Here is a 21559-nt window from a genome sequence, read left to right on the forward strand (position 1 = left end):
GTGATGGATAAAAAGATGATGTTTTAAAAGAGAATGATGGATAAAAAAGGATGAAGTGGTTGTATGTGGTGTGTGGACTGTAAGCACTACCGCAGCGCCATCTAGACAGAATTTCTCCTCTTTGCTTATAATATACTTCAAAATATACTTAAAGTACCATAAGTAAAATAATTAATTTTGCAGAATGGCCCATTTCAGAATAATACACGTTATATTATTGGATTATAATTAGTGATGCATTGATATGTAAATGACTTTATATACCGCTGGATAGCTTATGACTGTACCCCCCAGGATCAATAAAATGTTATCTTATCCTGTGATAATACATTATGATTTATTATATACTCTCTGGTAGGTTGAATGCTGCAGTCAGCTCTGTTCTCCACTAGAGAATATTTTAGTTGTTGCTGTTGTGTAGTTTGTCACCAGACTGAAACAAAACAGACTATTTTATTCATTTTTAACATTTGCAACACTTCCCTACATTTGTTATCAGTCTTTTTATGCTTCAATTTGTGTTTGTAATGTGGCTGTAAATTAGTTTCTGACTATTTATATTATTGCTGGTCCAGAGTGTGACGTCACGTGACCAAGACCACGCCCACGGTGCTGCATTAACAATCCCTCGTTTCTTATAAATTTACACATGTTCTGTGTTTTCATGGTGTTTCACCATTTAGCCGTTTAGTGAACTTGTTGTCAGTTTCACTGAATGTCACTAAACGCATCACTTTGTTTGTTTACAACGTGACTTTTGTTTATTACTTTGTTGTTATTTAGTGGATCAATAAGACACCAGTGATGAAGGATGTGTTCCCAATAATGTGACCAACCACTTAAACCTTGTTACAGTTAGATTACTCTGACTTCTCTTCAGATCGTATAAATCTTTCGCCTTTTACTAAAGATTTCCGTGGAGAGGATCAATAAGAGTTATACCCAATTTTTTGATGCCCTGCTACTTGCGGGGCTTCCTAATTTGTAAAAAAAAAAAAAAAAAAACTATCATACATTATCATTAGAGATAAGTATTCTAATCCAGTCGACTTCCATAATGAAGCCAGTTAAAAGTGTCTGCCTACGAAGTGCTGTAAAAAAGTCAAACAAAATGATATCTATTCTATTGTCATAACTTTAATGTCTCTACCAAAATGGCCTGTGTTGAACTATAAAAAAATATGATTGTGCATACTATTATAACCCTTTACTTACTTATTTATTTATTTATTAAACTTTTTAGCAGGCCCAGAGGAGCATAAAGTGAGCGATGTACTATGGCATCGGTGTAATAACTTGTTATGTTTGTTATCAGAATCAGAATCGTGTTTATTGCCAGGTGTAAGAGGTATACACTAGGAATTTGCTTTGGTTTTGTTGGTGCAAGTAAACAGTATATTAACAAAAGAATAGATAAAAACGTTAGAATAAAATAAGAATAAAAAAAATTTGAAATTCTACCAATATACAATATACAAAATAAACATGATATAAACAGATAGTGCAAATATTGGAATATTAAATATTAAATATCGTTATGCTATGTTTGGAAAAAAAAGGAATAAAAAGAATTTTCCAAAACAATAGACACCCGAGCTTTGTGTGTGCGTGTGTGTGTGTGAGTGTGTGAGAAGTGGGCGGGTCTTTCCGAAACTAAATATAAAATCTATTTAGAATAATTAGACACATTTAACACAGCGGGGGGATAATTAACCTACTTTGACAGCGTAGTTGTGCTTTTTATTGTAAGTTTAAATATTATAAATGAACGGAGACAGTAAGGGTTTAACTCTTCTACATCCGGAGTCCCATCATGCATTGCGGTGCAACATAAATGGTCAACTAAAGCTAAATAAACATGTTTTTAACATTAAAACTCCACAGTAGTTTTGTTTCTCAGTGTTTTCTTTATTTGCACGTTATGTGGTGTAGATGTTTGTGTAAATAAAATTGACACTGAACCAGCACTTAAAGTGGTTTTGTCGCGGAGCTGGTCGGTCTCCTTGACTACAGAGAGGTAGATCACTCTTGTTTCTCTTCAGATCGTATAAATCTTTCGCCTTTTACTAAAGATTTCCGTGGAGAGGAACAATAAGAGTTTTAACTAATTTTTTGATGCCCTGCTTCATGCGGGGCTTCCTACCACTGTTCAAAATATATATACATACAATAAGAACATTTACATATGTGCAATTCTTCACATAAAGTGTTCCAACATTTATATATAAATATTATAATTATCAGATATATTTATTATGTAATATTGCCTAGTCAAAACTCTAATTTAAGATATCCCTTATTCTATTTTGACTAGGCAAAACTGTAATTACATTTTGACTAGTATGATTCAAATTACTTGTGTATGGGGTTTCTCATTACAGATATCTACAATTTAGTTCTGACTAGTCATAATTCCAGTTCAAGATATCTTATATCCCGCCTCAATTTCTAGATATCTACATTGTCCTTTTTAGATATCTAAAATTAAATTTTGACTAGTCAGAATGAGGTTGTAGATATGTTGAACTGGAATTATGACAAGTCAAAATGACGTTGTTGTTGTTAAAATGGAGCGTTTCAGACAGAGGGGTAAATACAGGTATATATTCAGGCAGTCCGAATGAGGAAAATATAGGGTTTTTGAAACATTACAGTATGTAAACATGATCTAATAGAAACATAAAATACAAGTATGAACCTGAAAATGGTATATATGGGACCTATAAAGTGTATTTCCAAATTGTGCAAAGTGGCTCCTTTCAGATCGTTTTAATATTTAAATTGGATTATTATCATCTGAAGGATATCTATAGTGTCAATTATGTATGAAATGTTGAATTGTCTGTTTTAAGTGTGATGTTTCATGTAATTCAGAATTTCTTAAAACACAAAGGCTTCGTCCGAAATCATATACTATACACTACATGCCCAATATGTGTACTACCGTTCAACATACATACTCTACATAGAAATACTCTGTAAACGTCAAAAGCATCAAAATATACTTAAAGTACCAAAAGTGAAAGTATTTTGCAGAATGGCCCATTTCAGAATAATTAATATTATAATATTGGATTATAATTAGTGATGCATTAATATGTACATGACTTTATATACTGCTGACTTTACCCCCCAGGATCAATAAAGTTTTATCTTATCCTTTTTATAATACATTATGATTTATTTGTTGACTATATTTTGGTATCTGCAAAGTGATCTCATAAATGTAGAGGAGTAAAAAGTACAATATTTCCCTCTGAATTGTAGTGAAGTAGAAGTATGTAAGTAGGAGGAAATGGAATTGCTCAAGTAAAGTACAAGTACCTCAAAATTGTACATACAGTACTTGAGTAAATGTACTTTCCACACAGCTTAAAGTACATTTTGCTGATGATACTTGATAGTGATGATGGAGTATAAGTACAGGATTTGAATACTTCCTCCACCACATGACATGTCATATTGTTTGTGTAATATTTCATAAAGTGTAATGCCCCTTTAGTCTCTGAGGGAATATTACAGTTATAGTTTCCTGCAACATCAACACACACACTCTCACACACACACACACACACACACACACACACACACACACACACACACACACGCACGCACACACTCAGATATGCAGTGTTGGCCCAGAGGAACATGCTTAGCGTCCAGGCCATTATCGTATCGTATCGTAAATTTGTGAGCCTGGTTTGATAGCTCAGGCCTTTTGCCCTTTTCTATCCATATAATCATTGGAGGGAGGAGAGAGATGGAGGAGGAGCCCAGTTGGTGTTGAGGCATCATGACCCATGACCGGCCAGTTGAGGAGGTTTTTTTTTCTTCTTTTCTTGTTCTTTTTATATATATATATATTTTTTTTTCTTTCTTTTTTTTCTTTCTTTTTTTTCTTTCTTTTCCTCATAAAAAAATAAAATAAAATGAAATATGGAGAAGGAAAAAAAATGGAGAAAAAAAATAAATAAATAAAAATAATTAATAATAAAAAAAAGTAAATAAAAAAAAATTAAATAAAAAATAAATTAAATTAAATTAAATAAACAAAACTTTAAAAAAGCCAACATAAATAGGCAAGGTGGCTGTAAATTAGTTTCTGACTATTTATATAATATTGCTGGTCCAGAGTGTGACGTTTTTCTTGTGTTTTTTTTCCTTTTTCTTCCCTTTCCTCATAACAAAATAAAATAAAATGAAATGTGGAAAAAACAAAATGGAGACAAAAACAAATAAAATAAATAAAATAAATAAAATAAATAAAATAAATAAAATAAATAAATAAATAAATAAATAAATAAAACAGTTATAGTTTCCTGCAACATCAACACACTCTCTCTCTCTCACACACACACACGCACACACACACTCAGATATGCAGTGTTGCCCCAGAGGAGCATGAGCATGCTGAGCGTCCAGGCCATTAAGGGATGCAGTAAAGCCCTTTAAGTATGATTCCTGCCCTTCCTCCCTTCCTCCTCCCGGTTCGTCCCTCAGCTCCTCCCGGTTAAAACGTGACACACATCAGTTGTGTGACAGGTCACGTGACGGCGTAGCATTGATCCGGAAGGAGGGAGGAGGAGGAGGAGGAGGAGAGGAGGAAGAGAGGAGGAGGAGGGAGGCTGATGTTGCTGAGAAACTGCATCAGGTCAGCTGCAGACAGCCTGATTCATACAGGAAGCTGGTTGATTCAGCTTCAAAATAAAGCAAAATATGGTAGCTAACATCATCACACATGAATGCAATTGGGGCTATTTGGATCCACAAGAATCTCAGCTTTACAGTGAGACCCAATTTATGTAATTCAAGATTGTTTAGGCACCCCAGTATGCAGAAATATTCAAATACACCATTTTTAGAATAGGCCAAACTAACACATTTATACTACATGAAAAAAACGGCTTGGTTTTTGACCCAAACTGCATGTGATTATCATAAAGTGGGCATGTCGGTAAAGGGGAGACTCGTGGGTACCCATAGAACCCATTTTCATTCACATATCTTGAGGTCAGAGGTCAAGGGACCCCTTTGACAATGGCCATGCCAGTTTTTCCTCACCAAAATTTAGCCCAACTTTGGAGCGTTATTTAGCCTCCTTCCCAGCATGCTTGTTATGGGTTCCTCAGGTTTTCTAGTTTGATATTATTTCTTCACTCTAGCTCTAAAACTGAGCCTGCTGCAACCTCTGAAAAACAGTAAAGTCTCGCAGGTCTCAGAGGATTCATATATATCATTAGGGTAAATGTAATATTAGAAACATCTCTCAATATAACACAATACAACTACAGCCTCTAAAATGGTAATACAATTCAATCAGCACCCTTCTAAAACAGTTTCAACAGACATTATTAGGGGACATTGCGGTTACATGGGGTCTGTCCTAGACCACTATGTCACGGTGACGCCTGGTTACTGTGCGTTTTATTCTGAATCTGAATGAAACAATGCATTGGTTAGTATGGTTGAGTCATGTGAAGCAGGTTAAAATATACAATTCTTTTGCTTTTCTGATGCATTGGCTTCATTCCGATCCCAAAAACAGGTGGAGTTTCTTTCCTACATAATGTGTGAAGCTACAAATGGAGTAAAGAAAATGCAGTGGAGGGAAATCCTCACAGCTGGAGAGGATCCATAAAAGGCCCACAAGTAATTATATATAATTACAAAACTGGGAGGCCAAAATGTCTTGCTGTTCCCCCTGTGCCTATTTCAAAAGCTGGTGCATTTATTTATTTATTTACTTATTTGTACATTTAAAAAAATACAATGATTATAAAAGATATGATATGTGCACAAAGTAGGGTTGTCAAAGTTAAAGGGATAATAATGCGTTAACGCAAATTTGTTTTAACGCCCCTAATTTCTTTAACGCATTAATGCAACTGGCGATTTTTAGGTTGTAACGGTCTCAGTTATAAGCCCAGAGAGAAGATACTGATACTGTTTAGCTGTAAAATGAGAAAGTTTGCTCCAGCTGGTGGGCACAAACTTTCTCATTTTACAGCTAAACCGTGCACTACAAGATGTTTCTGAAAACATTTGAGGCGATAAATAGGCATTACAGTAACAGAATATTGATTCATATTTGATCAGCGCTGCCTAGTTTGACCATTTGATCGGAGTTCACCAGTGATTGACAGCTGCTCAGAGACGGCAAGGCTCCAGATCAGCTCTGATTGGTTGTTTTCCTCTGATCTGTGAAATCTTGCAGATGCCATAGAGTGCTACAGGAATGAGTCCTAAATGAGTCCTAAAAAATAGTATTTTAGCACATCTGGTTCTCTCGTCTTGAAGTCAATGTTTTTTTTTAATGGGTTTTTAGTTAGATGCCTGAAATAAGGTCTGTGGTGTAACACAAGCGTTTTGTTCTACGATATAAAATATGTCAGTTAATATCCCACTCGTGAATTTTGAAGCCATTATATGATTTTAAAAAGGTGGTTGCCAACAAGTGGCTAAATGAGACTACTAAACGTCATCATGCTGACTCGTCCGCCTTTACAGCCTCGTTGTGTATACTCAAGCTCATGCAACCAGGTGTTGTTAGTTTATAGCCTAACGTTAGCTTTTTACTCCTGCCGATTGCATTCATACTTCAAAAATCATAAAAGTGGTGTTCATTCGTGAAGATTATCTTGCTGAACAAAACGTAAAAGTATCATAAACATGTGTTTGCCACAGAGTTTATTTTTTGCAACAACCCAAAAAACAATTGAAAAATCCCATTGGGTTTTTATCAAGGGAACCCAGGGCAAAGCTAACTTCCCGGTTGGAGTACGTCATCGCTGCAGCACTCTATTATATCACGGAGTATTCGGGCCACATTGAGGGAAAAAAAAAAATCTGAGATTTCGAGAATAAAGTCATAACTTTACGAGAAAAAAAAGTAATTTCCTCCTACATAAAAAAGGAAATTTCCCCCAAGTCCTTGTGGTTCTTTCTTCGGAATAAACACAGTTTCTTGCACAGTCTTTTCAAGGTCCTGATACTGATGATAATGTGGTGCTGATGTGCCAAAAGATTAAGTATTTAATTATTTGTGAAACCTAAACCAAAGTATAACTTCACAAGATGCTCCACGTTCCTCATTTTCACACATAACACTTAAAATCACTGCTTTATAAGTACTTATACTTCACTACTTTCTGTCCATTTGTGAAGTCACAAATATTAAATATATAGACCATTTCACGGTTTTAAACGTAAACATTCTAAATGTGTCCCAGTTTATTTCCTGTTGCAGTGTATGTGAATGACAACTTACTTACTTACTTAGTCCTTGTTGCGCCTAGTGGCACATAGGGCAAGGACTAAGGATTTCCACTCATCTCTGTTGTTTGCTTTCTTCTCAATGCTGTTCCAGCTTTATCCTCTCGTCTTCATTTCTCCTTCGATGGTTCGCCTCCAGGTTGTTTTGGGCCTCCCTCTTTTGCGTTTTCCCTCCGGTGTCCAACGCAATGCCACTTTCGTCATGTCATCAGATGGTTTCCTTAATACATGTCCAAACCATCTCCATCTTCTTCTTATCAATATTGTTTCCATGTCCAAGCACCCTGTCGTTTGGTGTAGTTCATGGTTTGTGATCTTTCTAGGCCAGAATATCCTCATGATCTTTCTGAGGCGGGTGTTGTGAAAGCTAGAAAGCTTGCTGATGTCTTTTTCAGTCATTCTCCAGCACTCAGCACCATATAGAAGGGCAGATAGTACACAGCTGTTGTATAACTTTAACTTGGTGTTTCTAGTTAAGTGTGTTGATTTCCAGATGTTTCCAAGTCTTAGAAATGCTGTCCTTGCTTTTCCTAATCTGGCCATAATGTCTTGGTCAGCTCCACCATCTGATGTTACCCGGCTTCCGAGGTATGTGAAAGATGACATACATGTCAGTTGTTGTCCATTTAGCTTTATGACAGGTGGTTCTTTCATGTTGAGGGGCATGACTTCTGTTTTCTTGATGTTGATCTTAAGTTGAATGACAACAGCTGACAGGAAGTAAACATGGACCCAAACTGTTGCCTAGCAATGCAATTCTGTTGAAATGCACTAAAACGGAGCGTTTCAGACAGCAGAGTAAATACAGGCATTATCAGGCAGACAGTATGAGGAAAATAAAGTTGTTTTTTTAACAATACAGCATGTAAACTTTTTCTACTAGAAACACAAAATACAAGTATGAACCTGAAAATGAGCATGATATGGGACCTTTAAATTATATTTGCTCCATTTCTACCCACTGCTGCTTTAACTAGTAAATAGTAAATAATGTGGGATATAGGGAACACACGAACACACTGTTTTTGAAGTCACATGCATTGAAATTTATGGATTTGGTCAAATTTAAAACCGCAATAATTATGTTTAAAGCAAGACATAATTCACTTCCGGGCAATATTCAAAAAATGTTTTGTGACAGGGAGGGGGGTTATAATTTAAGAGGAAAATTTAATTTTAAAAAGCATTATGTTCGTACAAAAAAGAAGAGTATGTGTATTTCAGTTTGTGGGGTGGATTTGTGGAATGGGTTAGGTGATGGGTTGAAGGGGAGCACAAATATAAATCAATTTAAAAAGCTATACAAGAAAGATATTTTTGTGAGGTATATGGTTGAAGAAGAGTTGTGTTAAAGGTTGGTTATATACTTTTTAACTCCGGATGTATTTGTGGGTTGTAAATAAACTTGGGATGCTGTTCATATATTCAACTTGGGATGTAAATAAATCTGGGATAGTTTTTATATTATATTATATTATCATTCTATGATATATGAGTTAATAGAGGAGAAGTGAGAAAGGGGTAGGGTAATATAAGTTTTTCTTCTACCTACTCCTTTTCGGACACTATAACTCTTGTTTTGTTTGTTATTATTTTGTATCTGTTTTTATTTATTATATGTTCGAAATAAAGTCTTTCATTCAAAACTCAGTTAGTTTTATTTTGAAAAGGCTCACCGGAAGTGCCCCGTTCCACCGGTTACCTTGACGCTGGTTCAGAGCTCAGTCCAGCTCGGCTGCATTCCTCCTCTCTCTACTAAAGCCTGACCGATACAGACACACAGAGAAAGAAAGAAAGAAAGAGAGAAAACACCGATTATTATTCTCCTCTACCGTGTTGGATTCTTTTACCGAAACCAGGACACCAGAAACACCCCGTTTGGACACGAACAAACCTCCCGTTTGGACCTACAATACCGACAGAAAGAGGTTTTATATATGTGTGATAATGACGGTTAAATAGCCGTTAGTGCGTTCGAACAGCGGCGGTTACTCTTCTTCTTCTTTTTAAAAAAAAAAGCAAGATGGCTGATGACAGCTAACAAGGACAGAACAGAGACGTCTCCTTTAAGATATTAGGAGGGTTATATTTTTATATTTATAGTTAAATATACAACAAAAATGGCTGCTTTTAAATAATAATCGTGTGTTATTATTACCTGAGCTGTTGGTAGAGAGAATAATGAGGTGACGTCTGAGGTATTTAATAATCTAGATAAGGAAGTAGATCATGTTGGTTGGTAGATAGGTGAATAAAGGTGAATATAAAGCTGAATAATAGTGAGATATTTGATGTTGTTGGAGTTGGATTGGTTGCAGCCAACATTCCTGCGGATCCTTTTTAAAAAGCCTTTGTGTTTGTTGTGTGCGCAGGAGGACTCAGACTATTAAAAACCATTAACTATGCAGTAAACAGGCTGGAAAATGATGAGGCCCTGGGTATGATTTTCCTGTTTTAATGAGATTATAAAGGCCTTTGTTGTCGAGTGTAACCTGGTAGGAGGAAGGAGAGAAAAAAAGCTGAGGCCTTGTGTACAGATATGCAGAGAGAGAGACTGGTGTGTGCCACATAGCTTATTCATCTAATGTTGAATTTGGAGGATTGTGTTGTAAAAAAACAACCTCTCTTTGGTTGTATGTGTAATTAAATTGCAGGTGCTTATTTATGATTCAGCAGACAAAAAGCAGTGCGTTGTGTTGTGATTATTGACTGGATGAATTGTCCTTGAGGTCCAGATAAAACAAGATTCAGGTTAAAAAAGAAGCTGTCTTTGTGTGTGAATAGTAATCAGGGTGTGGTGAGTCCTTTTTGTCATGCTTTTTCTGCTCTGAAACAGTCATAATCCGACGTTGAAGCTTTTTTAAAGGTAAGGGCCTCCCTCTCCTCAGCCAGGAAAAAAAAAATCTTTTCATGTGCTTAGATTCATCATATGATGTAGATGTTTGTGCCTTGTTTGCATTTCATGGTTTTAACCTGCTTCCTGTATAGGCCTATAAACATATAGAGGCTGTAAAGGCAGGTCTGTTTGATTTAGAGGAAAGGAAAGCGTTTACTGTAATCTGTATAACGTCAGCCCCTGCTGTGTGTGTGTGTGTGTGTGTGTTGAAAGGTGTTGTCATCCTCGCCCGAAGCCTTCTCTCTGGTCAATTTTCTGGCCTTCATGCTGCAGCAATAAGCAATACTTCGTCATCTGTCAGGGAGTTTTGGTCACAAGGGATTGAAATATACAGACAGTTTCCTGCGAGGACCTATAGAGGGGTCTGGTAGAAGTGTGGGGGAAGAAGTTAGTGTATGCCTGCCCGCACCATGATGGCGTCTGACATGGCTGAGACGTGGAGGAACTGTTTTGAGGAGGAGCTCATCTGCCCCATCTGCCTGCACGTGTTCTCAGATCCCATCCAGCTGCCCTGCAAGCACAACTTCTGCCGGGGCTGCATCAGCGAGGCCTGGGCCAAAGACTCTACGCTGGCCCGCTGCCCCGAGTGCAATCATGCTTACACGCAGAAGCCTAGCCTGGAGAAGAACCACAAACTGTCCAACATAGTCGAGAAGTACAACGCCCTGAGCGTGGAGAAGGCCACCACGCCGGCGCTGCAGTGCATCCTGTGCCGCCGAGGCCCGCCGCTGCCCGCCGTGAAGGTGTGCCTGCGCTGCAACGCCCCGTGCTGCCAGTCCCACGTCCAGACGCACCTGCAGCAGCCGTGCTCGGCCCTGGGTCACCTGTTGGTGGAGGCGGAGGCGGTGAAGGCCTGGACCTGCCTGCAGCACGACGAGTACAGGCTGTACCACTGCGAGGCCGAGCAGACGGCGGTGTGCCAGTACTGCTGCTTCGCCCGATGCCACCCCAGCCACGGACACGCCGTCACTGACGTGGAGCTGCGACGCAACGACATCAGAGTAAGAATTATATATCGTACACACACATTTAACAAACTAGGGCTGTCCCAAATACCATTTTTTGGGCTTCGAGGCTTCGATGAGAAATATTCGAAGGTATTCGAAGCTTCAGGCTGACATTTTCTGTCTCCATCTCCAACCATTTCAGTGCCCGGAACAGTCTACTGTACACACACGCACCTCTACACATAACAAACAGCGATATTCGTCTGAGAATAACTTATAATACTTAATGTTGAATATGAATAATGAATAATGTGTTATTTCATGGACTATGTGGGGATTTATACATTATTATTACATTTGAATACTGATTTGGAGGTTGAATACCGTGGCTATGGTCGAATCTTCGAAGCATTCGGGTCAGCCCTAAAACAAACACAATCAGGGTGAAGACACACTCTGAAAAAATCACAAAATTAAAGCTAGTGATTCGACTTCATCACTGGCTCATCAGGGAAGTCAGACATCTTCCAAGAAAAGGCAACTATTTGGATAATCGATAAATCATTTAAGACATTTTCTAAGCAAAAATGTTCTCACTGGGTCCAGATCTTCAAATGTGAATAACATCTTCTCTGATAGCAAACTGAATATCTTCTGTTGGTCAAACACAAGACATTTTAAGACCTCACATTTGGCTCTGAGGACATTTTATAGACTAAAACGTTAATCGAGAAAGTAATCGATTAATGTTTTTGCATCCTGCTCTGTGGGCGAGAAGATAACCATTAGTTGTGGCCCAACTTGCAAGAATTTGTCAATTCATCGTTGATCAATAAGTGGTGGCTAAGTGCCCACTCAAGTAGAGCAGCAACGATTAATCCATTAATTGCCAACTATTTTGATGATTGATTTATCGATTTGAGTCATTTTCTAAGAAAAAAAAGTCTAAATGCTCTGAGTCCAGTTTCTTAAATGTGAATATTTTCTGGTTTCTTTACTCCTCTATGACAGTAAACTGAATATCTTTGAGTTGTGGACAAAATAAGACATTTGAGGACGTCATCTTGGGCTTTGGGAAACACTGATTGACAATTTTCACCATTTTATGACATTTTATATACCAAACTACTAATCGATTAATAGAGAAAATGAGCGACAGATTAATCAACAAAGAAATTAATTGTTAGTTACAGCCCTACCTTCAAGTACCAAAACGTAGCTTCACACGTAGCCAGGGAGGTAATTTTTCATCCTCTTTGTAGTCATCAAGCAAATATCACCAGAACAAAGGGCATATTATGTCATTTTTAGCCAAATAAAAGACATTTAAGTGGAGATATTTGGGTTCAAAGTTCTCAATTGTTCATATTTACTAAATCACTTCACTCTATCAAAAACAGAATTTCCCATTTTAAGACACAAATGCATTTTGAGTGTTTTTTTAAGCGCCCGTTTGAGAGTCTTGTGCATTTTTCAGTTGTGATCCACTCCAACCTCCGTTCTCATCTGTTGGAATGACAAACAATGCAGTCGAGGGTGGAACAATGAGGGGCCCTCAGAGGGCCTTATCTCCCCAGCACAGGTGCATCCTAGCTCAGGGATCGCCAGTTGTGAGGGAGGGGTGGGGGGGAGTGGAGACAAGGGAAAGGGGGATTAAAGTGATTCGTCACTTGATTCTGCGGTCTACTTGGGCCTTTTTTATTAACCTCTTCCCTTCCTGGGGGTTTGGTGCTCGCTGTCGTCGGTTTCGGGCAGAGGTCGAATTGGTTTCCTCCCCCTTTCTTTCTTATTAAAGGGGGGCAGCTTAGTCAGAGGGAGAACCGTGAAGGCCTCACTGCTGACTGACTCATGTTGTTCACCCAACACCCTGTTTAGGTGTCAACCGTGTCATGCTCGGGTGTATTTCCTGTTGGTAATGCTATGACTCAGCTTTATGTATAGTTAATCAGTCACCTGGGGCACAGGAAGGCCATTGGGTGGGACCTGGTCTGAATCTAAAAGCTGTGTTACCAAATTACTTTACGTTTACAGCCACATCATCTATAATCAGACTGGGCGATAAGTAGAGCCCGATTTAATTAGGGCGGCATGCTCACAATAGACCTTTTTCATGGCAGACTTTTGACTTATGGTGCCTTCAAATGGGGTCGTGTTAACCGTGTTCACGAGAAGAGTCCATATGAACGCCTACCTCTTGTGGTATTCACGACCTCGTAAGTGGAAAGTTTCTGAAAGCTCCGACTTTACGAGTTGTGACGTGTTTGCTGACGTTGTCAGAAATGGCGGAGGTCATGAATGTTAATTTTTAAATGCATAATAAATTAATATATTGAAGTGTTAGTCGTATATTGTTTTTCTTCGTAATGTTATAATATGTCTGAGGAAAATGTTGATATTCCCAACGGCCTCTTCTTTTTCCTCTGTCATTATGCCTTTGCATTTCCTGCATTATGTTACCACGCTTTCTAGCTTGCTAAATTGTTAGCCTCTGTGGCTTCTAGACGCCGACAGTAACTTTAATATTGCCGTTGCTTAGCAGCAGTGTTGTGACGCCTTGAACGCCAAGCATATTGTGTACACGACTTCCCATGTTGTAAACATGAATGGATGTCTGCTGTGAAAAAGGTCTAAGTTAACCATCCTGTAGTGTGTTAGCATGCTAGGGACAGCAGCGCTTCGTGCTAGGGCTGCAACTAACGATTATTTTCATTGTCGATTAATCTGTTGATTATTTTCTCAATTAATCGATTAGTTGTTTGGTCTATGAAATGTCAGAAAATGGTGAAAAATGTCAATCAGTGTTTCCCAAAGCCCAAGATGACATCCTCAAATGTCTTGTTTTGTCCACAACTCAAAGATATTCAGTTAACTGTCATGGAGGAGTAAAGAAGGGTGGAGGTTGATGGAAATGTGATTAGTTTTGCAGATATTTAGTCCCAAACCAAAAGTAGGGATGCAGCTAACTATTGTTTTCACTATCGAATAATCTGATTACTATTTTTTTTTGATTAATCAATAAATTGTATTGCCTCTAAAATATCAGAAAATTGTGATTAATGCCCATTATAATTTCCCACAGTCCAAGGTGATGTCTTGTTTTTTTATTTTTACAACCAACAGTCCAAGACTACATTTACTATCATATAAAACGAGGCTGTCAAAGTTAACGCGATAACGTGTTAACGCAAATTCGTTTTAACGCCACAAATTTCTTTAATGCATTAATGCAATCGATATTTCGGAGGTTGTAGCGGGCTCAGTTTTAAAGCTAGAGTGGAGATGATGGTATCATATGACTGTCATGACCACTTTCAAAGGAGTGAAAATGGTTTCTATGGGTACCCATGAGTCTACCCTTTACATACATTTGCTTAAAGCAGCATATTTGCCCATTCCCAACGTTGATAAGAGTATTAAATACTTGACAAATTTCCCTTCTAAGGTACATTTTGAACACATAAGAAATGTGTGATTAATTTGCGATTAATCGCAATTAAATATTTTAATCGATCGACAGCCCTATATAAGACAAATAAAAGCATCAAACCCTGACATTTGAGAAGCAAATAATTGACATTTCGGCCGGGCTTTAACCTCCACTAGCATCGTTAAAAATAAATAAAGAGCAGTGGCTATAGACCATCTTCTACTAAATAAAATGCTCACAAGACAAGATCTTGGTGGCAACTACCTCTGCGAAATGATTTCCTTGGGGAACCGAGTGTGTAGATATCAGAAAAATAATCTTTATTACATTGTGACATTGATTTTAGCCATGTTAACCCTTACGGTAGTGAAAACATCCTCCATGTTGAATGCAATCAAGGAATGCAGAGTGGACTCCCTCTCCACACACACACAGCGCCCCCCCGTTGCTCTTCACGTCCGACAGCCCCCCCCCCCCCCCCCCCCCCCCACCAAATCCACCTCTCACACCATCCACCAGCCACTCCAGGCAAGGACCGACCTTCCCTCTGGCCCCGCTCTCCTGCTCTGGTGGCTCTGATGGAAAAGACGCTGTGGTGAAATGACAGCTAAAGAGCACCCTCCCCTCTTTATACCCCCCCCTCTCTCTCCCCCAAAGGTATCCCATACATTTAGATGCTACCCCCCTCTGGGAAGCCTCGGCTCCTTCGACCCTGTTTTTCCCCTGGCTTCTGCTCGGAGCCTAACTCAATCAATCAGCACAACCAGGTCACAGTCCTGGATCTAACCATGCCGTGTGTGTGTGTGTTAGAGATATCTAGGGCAGTGGTTTCCCAACCATGTGCCACTGAGGCCCAAGTCTAAGCAGGTTTTCATTCCTGTTGAGCTCTACAGCAGCTGATCACTAATGATAAAATCAGCTGCTCTTTAGCTGGAATGATTAAATGATGATGACGATGATGATGGTACGTGAACAGACCTTCAGCTTGTGAAAAACAACTGATTATTGACTTGTGGGATTAATGATAGATTTAATCTCTTATTTTAACCACTTTGCTCTCGACTAAAGCTGGGTGATATGATATCAAAATGTTTATTGTATATATTTTTCTATGTCGTTTCTATCACGATATAGGCTAGGTCTACATTTATTTTCAAGTATTGAATTCACACAGGAGTATAAAAAAATAGGCTTTACTGTGTGGTTATTTCATATTAACGCTGTCAATCGATTAAAATATTTAACTGTGATTAATCGCAAATTAATCACAAATTTGTATCTGTTCAAAATGTATCTTACAGGGAGATATGTCAAGTATTTAATACTCTTAACATGGGGGTGGGCAAATATGCTGCTTTATGCAAATGTATGTATATATTTATTATTGGAAATCAATTAACAACACAAAACAATAACAGATATTGTCCAGAAACCCTCACAGGTACTGCATTTAGCATAAAAAATATGCTCAAATCATAACATGGCAAACTGCAGCCCTACAGACAACAACAGCTGTCAGGGTGTCAGTGTGCTGACTTGACTATGACTTGCCCCAAACTGTATGTGATTATCATAAAGTGGGCATGTCTGTAAAGGGGAGACTCGTGGGTACCCATAGAACCCATTTACATTCACATATCTGGAGGTCAGAGGTCAAGGGACCCCTTTGGAAATGGCCATGACCGTAACTTTGACAGCCCTATTTCATATAGACTGGGGGGCTTTTATTTATTTATTTATTTGACAGGGACAGAAGACATTGTTATATTTAAATAAAATGCAACCGATGTGATGTATGTAGGACTTCCAGCTAATTTGCAGACCTTGTCCCTGGTTAGGCTTTTAAGAAATAAAAATACATAATACAACATCATACATTACAATCAATTTACATATGTATGGTCCCTGTCAGACATTACATTTTTTTTTACTTTTTACAGACTAAAAATTAAACATTAAACTAATCGATTCATCGATTAATGAATGGCAGATTAATTGATAATAAAAAATAATCATTAATTGCAGCCCTACTTTGGTTTGAAGCTTCACTTTGGTGCTATATAGCAAATGTTAGCATGCTAACACACTGCACTGAGATGGTTACCTTTATACCTGCTTAGTGTAAGCACATTAGCATCATTGTGCGCATGTTAGCATGCTAACATTAGCATTAAATACTGTAGACTCTTGTTTATTTGAATCTGGATCATGTTGGCAGCAGCATTATTTAGCTCTGTACCATCTTATCAGCATGATTCTCTATCATTAAATGTTGACTGAGGATTATTCATATCTCACATTAAATATTAATAACATGAAGGATTAGCAAATCTGTGTCAATGACATTCCTCCTCTCAGATTTATACGATGTAGGGAGCAACATAAAGGATTGTTGCTCTCATATGGAGCCATTAATTACGTTTTTAATTTATTTTGGCCTCAAGCTGAGCCGGATAGGCATCTCAGCTTTGCCCGAGCGGGCGTCTGCTGTTGTTCACATGCCATCGTCGTCCTAGAAATAACAAGTGTTGTTGCCACAACATTGCCAGAGCAGCTTTCACTGTGTGAATACAACTTTTAAAGCTCAGAGAGGAGAGCTGCTGGAGCTTTTTCTGCCCATTTATCTATCTCTGCCCCCAGCTCCCCCAACATTAGTCCACACTCACTAATGCAAACACAAAATAGCTGTTGGTTGCTATGACAGCACTCCCTCCCTCCTCCCCCACAGGGATTGTGTGTTGGTTGGAGACTAAATTAGCCGGCTCCCGGATCCTAATATCTCAGGCATGGGGAGGGGATGCTAGCGACTAGCTGAGGTCACAACTTCCCAAAGCTTAAAAGACGTTTCACACCAAGACGGATTTTCATCCGAGAAGTTTGCACGGACGTTTATAAAAACTGATTTTGTGGGTTCTCATGAATGCTTTCACACCCTTAAGGAACATTTGTGCAGGGAAAAGAATATTTAGATGGACCTTGATTTCAGCAGATTTCCGTAAATATATGTTTGACCAATGAAATCCTTTGATCGCCGTCATTCTGCATAATAATTAGCCATGTGCTTCTGTTTGCCTTGGAACAATGGGGGTTTGTTTTCGGGGTAACAAACTGTCGGACTAATGTTATTTTTTTTGGTCAGTTCTTTGGACTATTGGTGTTTTGGCATAACAATGAGCCGTCCCCTTCTCAACACCCAATAATATACGACAAACACTACTACTAGGGATGTTAATAATATTTAATCGTTAACTGACGTTAAGAATTTAAATCGATTAATGCTATCGGTTAAGCGGTTAATAGAAATATTAAAAAATGAAATAAAAAGCTGAGCAAAACTCAGAGAAGCGGCTTGTCACTTAAAGGAGAAAAGCAGGTCCACCTTAACAGCCCACCTTAAGAGATTCTGAGCCGGTGTTGCAGGATATGGGAATTTGGCTTGGGTCCTGAGGAGTTGTAGCATTAATTCACCAACAAATAAACTGTACACACACTGCGCTGCTACGTTCACAGCTTTAAGGCCACCGACAACCCCACACACACACGGCCTGTTGGACACTCGCTAACGTTACGCCGGGCTGACAGACTGTATGTGCGTGACGACAGTGAGCATAAAGCCAGTAGAACAACATATAGCAGATCGCCCAGCAGCTGGGATACAATGAAGATGGTGTTGCTAATATGCACTTGCTTATGTTATATGTTGGTCACGGAACGGGGTTAGCCACAAGAGCTAGCGTTAGCATCACATTTGGGGTCTGATTAGTTTATGTATTGTGTAGTTAATGTAAGCCTCTTACACCTTCTCTGTCTGGATAGGTTTTTGTTGTGTGGAGTGAACACTGGCACTATTTAGGAGGCAACTCATTACGCCTCATTGACGAAAATGGAACACGGTAACGCAGATAATTCGCACCCGACCCGGTCTACATTTGCACGCAGATTTTCCGTATTCCCGCACCACATTTTCGCATTGCACTAGTGAGTAATGGTTTTAACGGTTTATTCTTTCATTCTTTCTTTCTCACCTCACAGCAAAGCCTGTTGAGACAGCAGGAGCGCGTGGAGGAACGAGTGCAGGAGATCGAAGAGCAGCTCTGCAAACTCGACTCTGACAAGTGTGTGGTGGAGGTATGTTTTTACAACCTGAAATCTGTGGGCGTCAACGCAGCTACGCACATTCTCAGAGATTCTACACGGCGTTGCACAATACAAAGGAACATTTGAATATTTGTTTCTCTACAGGACAGGGTGTGTGAGCTGAAAGAGGAGGTGCGTCTGCAGTACCAGCGGATGCACCAGCTCCTGGAGGAGGATCTCGGTCGGACACTGGAGGCTCTGGACCGTGCTCAGGCTCGGTTCTGCCAGGAGAACGCTGCCCAGGTTTTAGTTCTTGGTGAGCAGCGCCACGAGGCCCAGAAGCTGCTGAGCTCCATCCACACAGCCTTCAGTAAGGCGGAGGAGCTGAGCTTCATGAAAAACACCAAGCCTGTTAAAATCCTCACAGACAGGTGAGAGCAAAGTTTTAAAAAATTCTTGCCTGTGGGTTTATATCACGCAGGAGATGTTTCAAAGCTGACGTCTTATCTTAAATTTTGCACATCTCTTGGCACTTTTTGCAGGTCTCACGCATGTGTGGGCAGCAGTCTCCCTCCTTACAAAGTGGGGAATCTAAACTCTAAACTATTCCTCTCTGAAATCTCAAAAAGAGAGAAGAGCTTGAAGAGAACGCTGGAAGGTAGGATCTCAAACACATTTATCAGGTTTTAAACCAGGACATGAATGTGTTTTTATTTTAATTACCACGTTCCTTCTCTTGTTTCACACCTCTTCTCTTTCTCTCAGCTCCCCTCACCCCTCCGTCGACCTTCCTGCAGTCTGTTCCTGCCTATCCCAGCGGTCAGAGCTCCGGCTCTGGAGCAGAGAAACGGAAACATTCCACTGCCTTCCCAGAGGGAAACGGGAACGTCGGAAAAAACGCCGCTCCGGGTTTCAAGGACTCCTCCTCCTCATCATCCTCCTCATCGTTAGCCAAACAGCCCTACCTGGGCTCCGGCTCTGCCTCTGGAGAAGGTCAGTCCACCAATCAGCAGCCTCTCGGCCCCTGCGGCCCACCTCACATCAGCGAGAGCGGCGGGACAGGAAGTGGAAGCGGCTCTCTGACCAACCACCATTCAGGCTCCGTGTTCGGCTCCTCGCACTTTCCTCCCGGAGGCAGCAGCTCCTCGCACTCCTCCCAGCAGGCCGTGCTGCCACAATACGGCGGCCGTAAGATCCTGGTGTGTACGATGGATAACTGCTACTGCTCCGGAGTGCCCTCGGTGTCGGGCCACCGCAGCCATCCCCCGTACCCGCGCTCTGGCTCTTTCCCCTGGGTCAGCGCCCAAGACTACCCGCCTCCACCCGGCCTGGCCTCTGGAGGTCCGTCCATGCAGGGTTTGGCAGTGAGGGACTGGATAGACGCCTCGCAGACACACAGACATGCCGATTTTTACGGGCTGTATGGGCAGCCCTCCACAAAGCACTATGTCACTAGTTAACAGAGTAGAGACACACACACACACACACACACACACACACACACACACACACACACACACACACACACACACAAACACTTGGATATAGAGACAGGCACCAAAATAGCACACCTTTACCGTCTTATTAACCGGAAAAAACACAGTTATACTATACACACATTAAAATATTAAGAATTATATCCACACACACACACAGATCTAGAACATTCGGGGGCAGGGTTGATCTCTTTTGTGTTTTTATTTTCTTTATTTTCAGTCAGTGTTTCATGTAGTGTATTATACGTAAAATGCAAGCCAACGCGCTCACTCTGGCACAACTTAGCTCAGCATTTTACACATAAACAAGAAACAAGAGAGGCCTAGGAGGACATGCATCTTTTTTTTTTTATTTATAGAGCAGGAGACCGATTGATAGAAAATGAACTTTTATTAGAAAACGCCTCTTCATGGCTTCTCACTGGCGCTAAAGGGAAAAGAGATAAAACAGTGTTGAGCTTTCCAGTTTAGCGCCTCATGTTTCTCTGATATAATCACCCCTCCAGTTGTACTGAGGTCGATTGCCTTATGTTATTATTAGCATCATATTTTTCTGCCCACTTTGTTTGGTAGACCCTTTTTAAAGAGGGACTGCGGTCCCTTTGTGTCTCTTGATTTTCATCGTCATGGCACCTCTTCCTTTTCTTTGCTGAGTTCAGGGATGGATCGTACGGCTTGAACACAAAACGCTCTTCCATGGAACACCCACAATGCACTTGTGGACGCCTTGTTATGCCTGGACTACAGATGCTGACCCAAAGGGGGACACTGGAGCTGCATCTTGAAGGGCCGGTGGCCCAAAGAGTTTTGGGAATTTGGCTCTTATTCCTAGCACTCCCTTCCTGCTATCAGGCTTCCCACTGGACAGAAAATCTTCTTCTGACAAAGACTGTTTCCATTTAGTAATTATGATGACTATGTGTTATTTGGTACATCTGTAGGTTTCATGCTTGTCTAGAGAGACTCTAATTTTAGAGAAAAAGGACAAGACTGGACAGACCAAACCAATCAAGCATCTGGAGGATCTGATGATGCTGTAATTGTACTTCCTGCAGGGCAAAGATGTCACTTCCTCTCAATAAGCACACAAGCTCTTGGCTTCCTGTTTGCAGCTGAAAGCATGCAAGGGAGAGTTTTTTAAAGCACTCAAAAGAAGAACAATGGGGGGGGGGAAATGTATGCAGTTTTAAAATGAGTGTGTGGAAGAAAAAGATGGGTGGGAGGAATTTTTTTCATGAACCTTTTCTAAAAGAACAAGACCGGACTGCTGCGAGATGTAAGCAATTGTCATCATCCTAAAGAGGAGCCGTTAACGACAGTCAACATAAAGAGAAAAACAAACCAACAACATAAAAGTATCTTTTTTTGTAAATATTTTGTGAAATGGAAAAATTACAGACGTGATTTGGAGAAGGGTTCCAAATAAACAAACAAATTTAAACCG

The 21559-nt window shown here is 39.9% G+C and overlaps 1 protein-coding gene and 2 non-coding genes across 3 annotated transcripts; all 3 read left to right on the forward strand.

The window, feature by feature from the left end:
• Positions 1-860: 860 nt before the first annotated feature.
• Positions 861-975, forward strand: LOC141759154 (U5 spliceosomal RNA). The gene has a single exon (XR_012592037.1). It is a non-coding gene; the product is annotated as a U5 spliceosomal RNA (small nuclear RNA).
• A 1047-nt stretch (positions 976-2022) lies between these two features.
• LOC141759129 (U5 spliceosomal RNA) lies at positions 2023-2137 on the forward strand. Its single transcript, XR_012592013.1, has one exon. It is a non-coding gene; the product is annotated as a U5 spliceosomal RNA (small nuclear RNA).
• Positions 2138-9050: 6913 nt separating this feature from the next.
• Positions 9051-21559, forward strand: trim8b (tripartite motif containing 8b). Its single transcript, XM_074618888.1, has 5 exons — positions 9051-11169; positions 18575-18670; positions 18785-19050; positions 19162-19277; positions 19385-21559. Exons 1-5 carry the CDS (start codon positions 10564-10566, stop codon positions 20077-20079), a joined length of 1779 nt encoding a protein of 592 aa, XP_074474989.1. The 5' UTR covers positions 9051-10563; the 3' UTR covers positions 20080-21559.

This window comes from Sebastes fasciatus, chromosome 20 (assembly GCF_043250625.1).
Source record: "Sebastes fasciatus isolate fSebFas1 chromosome 20, fSebFas1.pri, whole genome shotgun sequence".
Taxonomy (NCBI): Eukaryota; Metazoa; Chordata; class Actinopteri; order Perciformes; family Sebastidae; genus Sebastes; species Sebastes fasciatus.

Coding starts and splice junctions, on each gene's coding strand:
- trim8b (XM_074618888.1), top strand. CDS start 10,564: ATGCCTGCCCGCACCATGATGGCGTCTGACATGGCTGAGACGTGGAGG. Junction 18,671..18,784: donor CTGACAAGTGTGTGGTGGAG/GTATGTTTTTAC, acceptor GTTTCTCTACAG/GACAGGGTGTGTGAGCTGAA. Junction 19,051..19,161: donor GTTAAAATCCTCACAGACAG/GTGAGAGCAAAG, acceptor CACTTTTTGCAG/GTCTCACGCATGTGTGGGCA.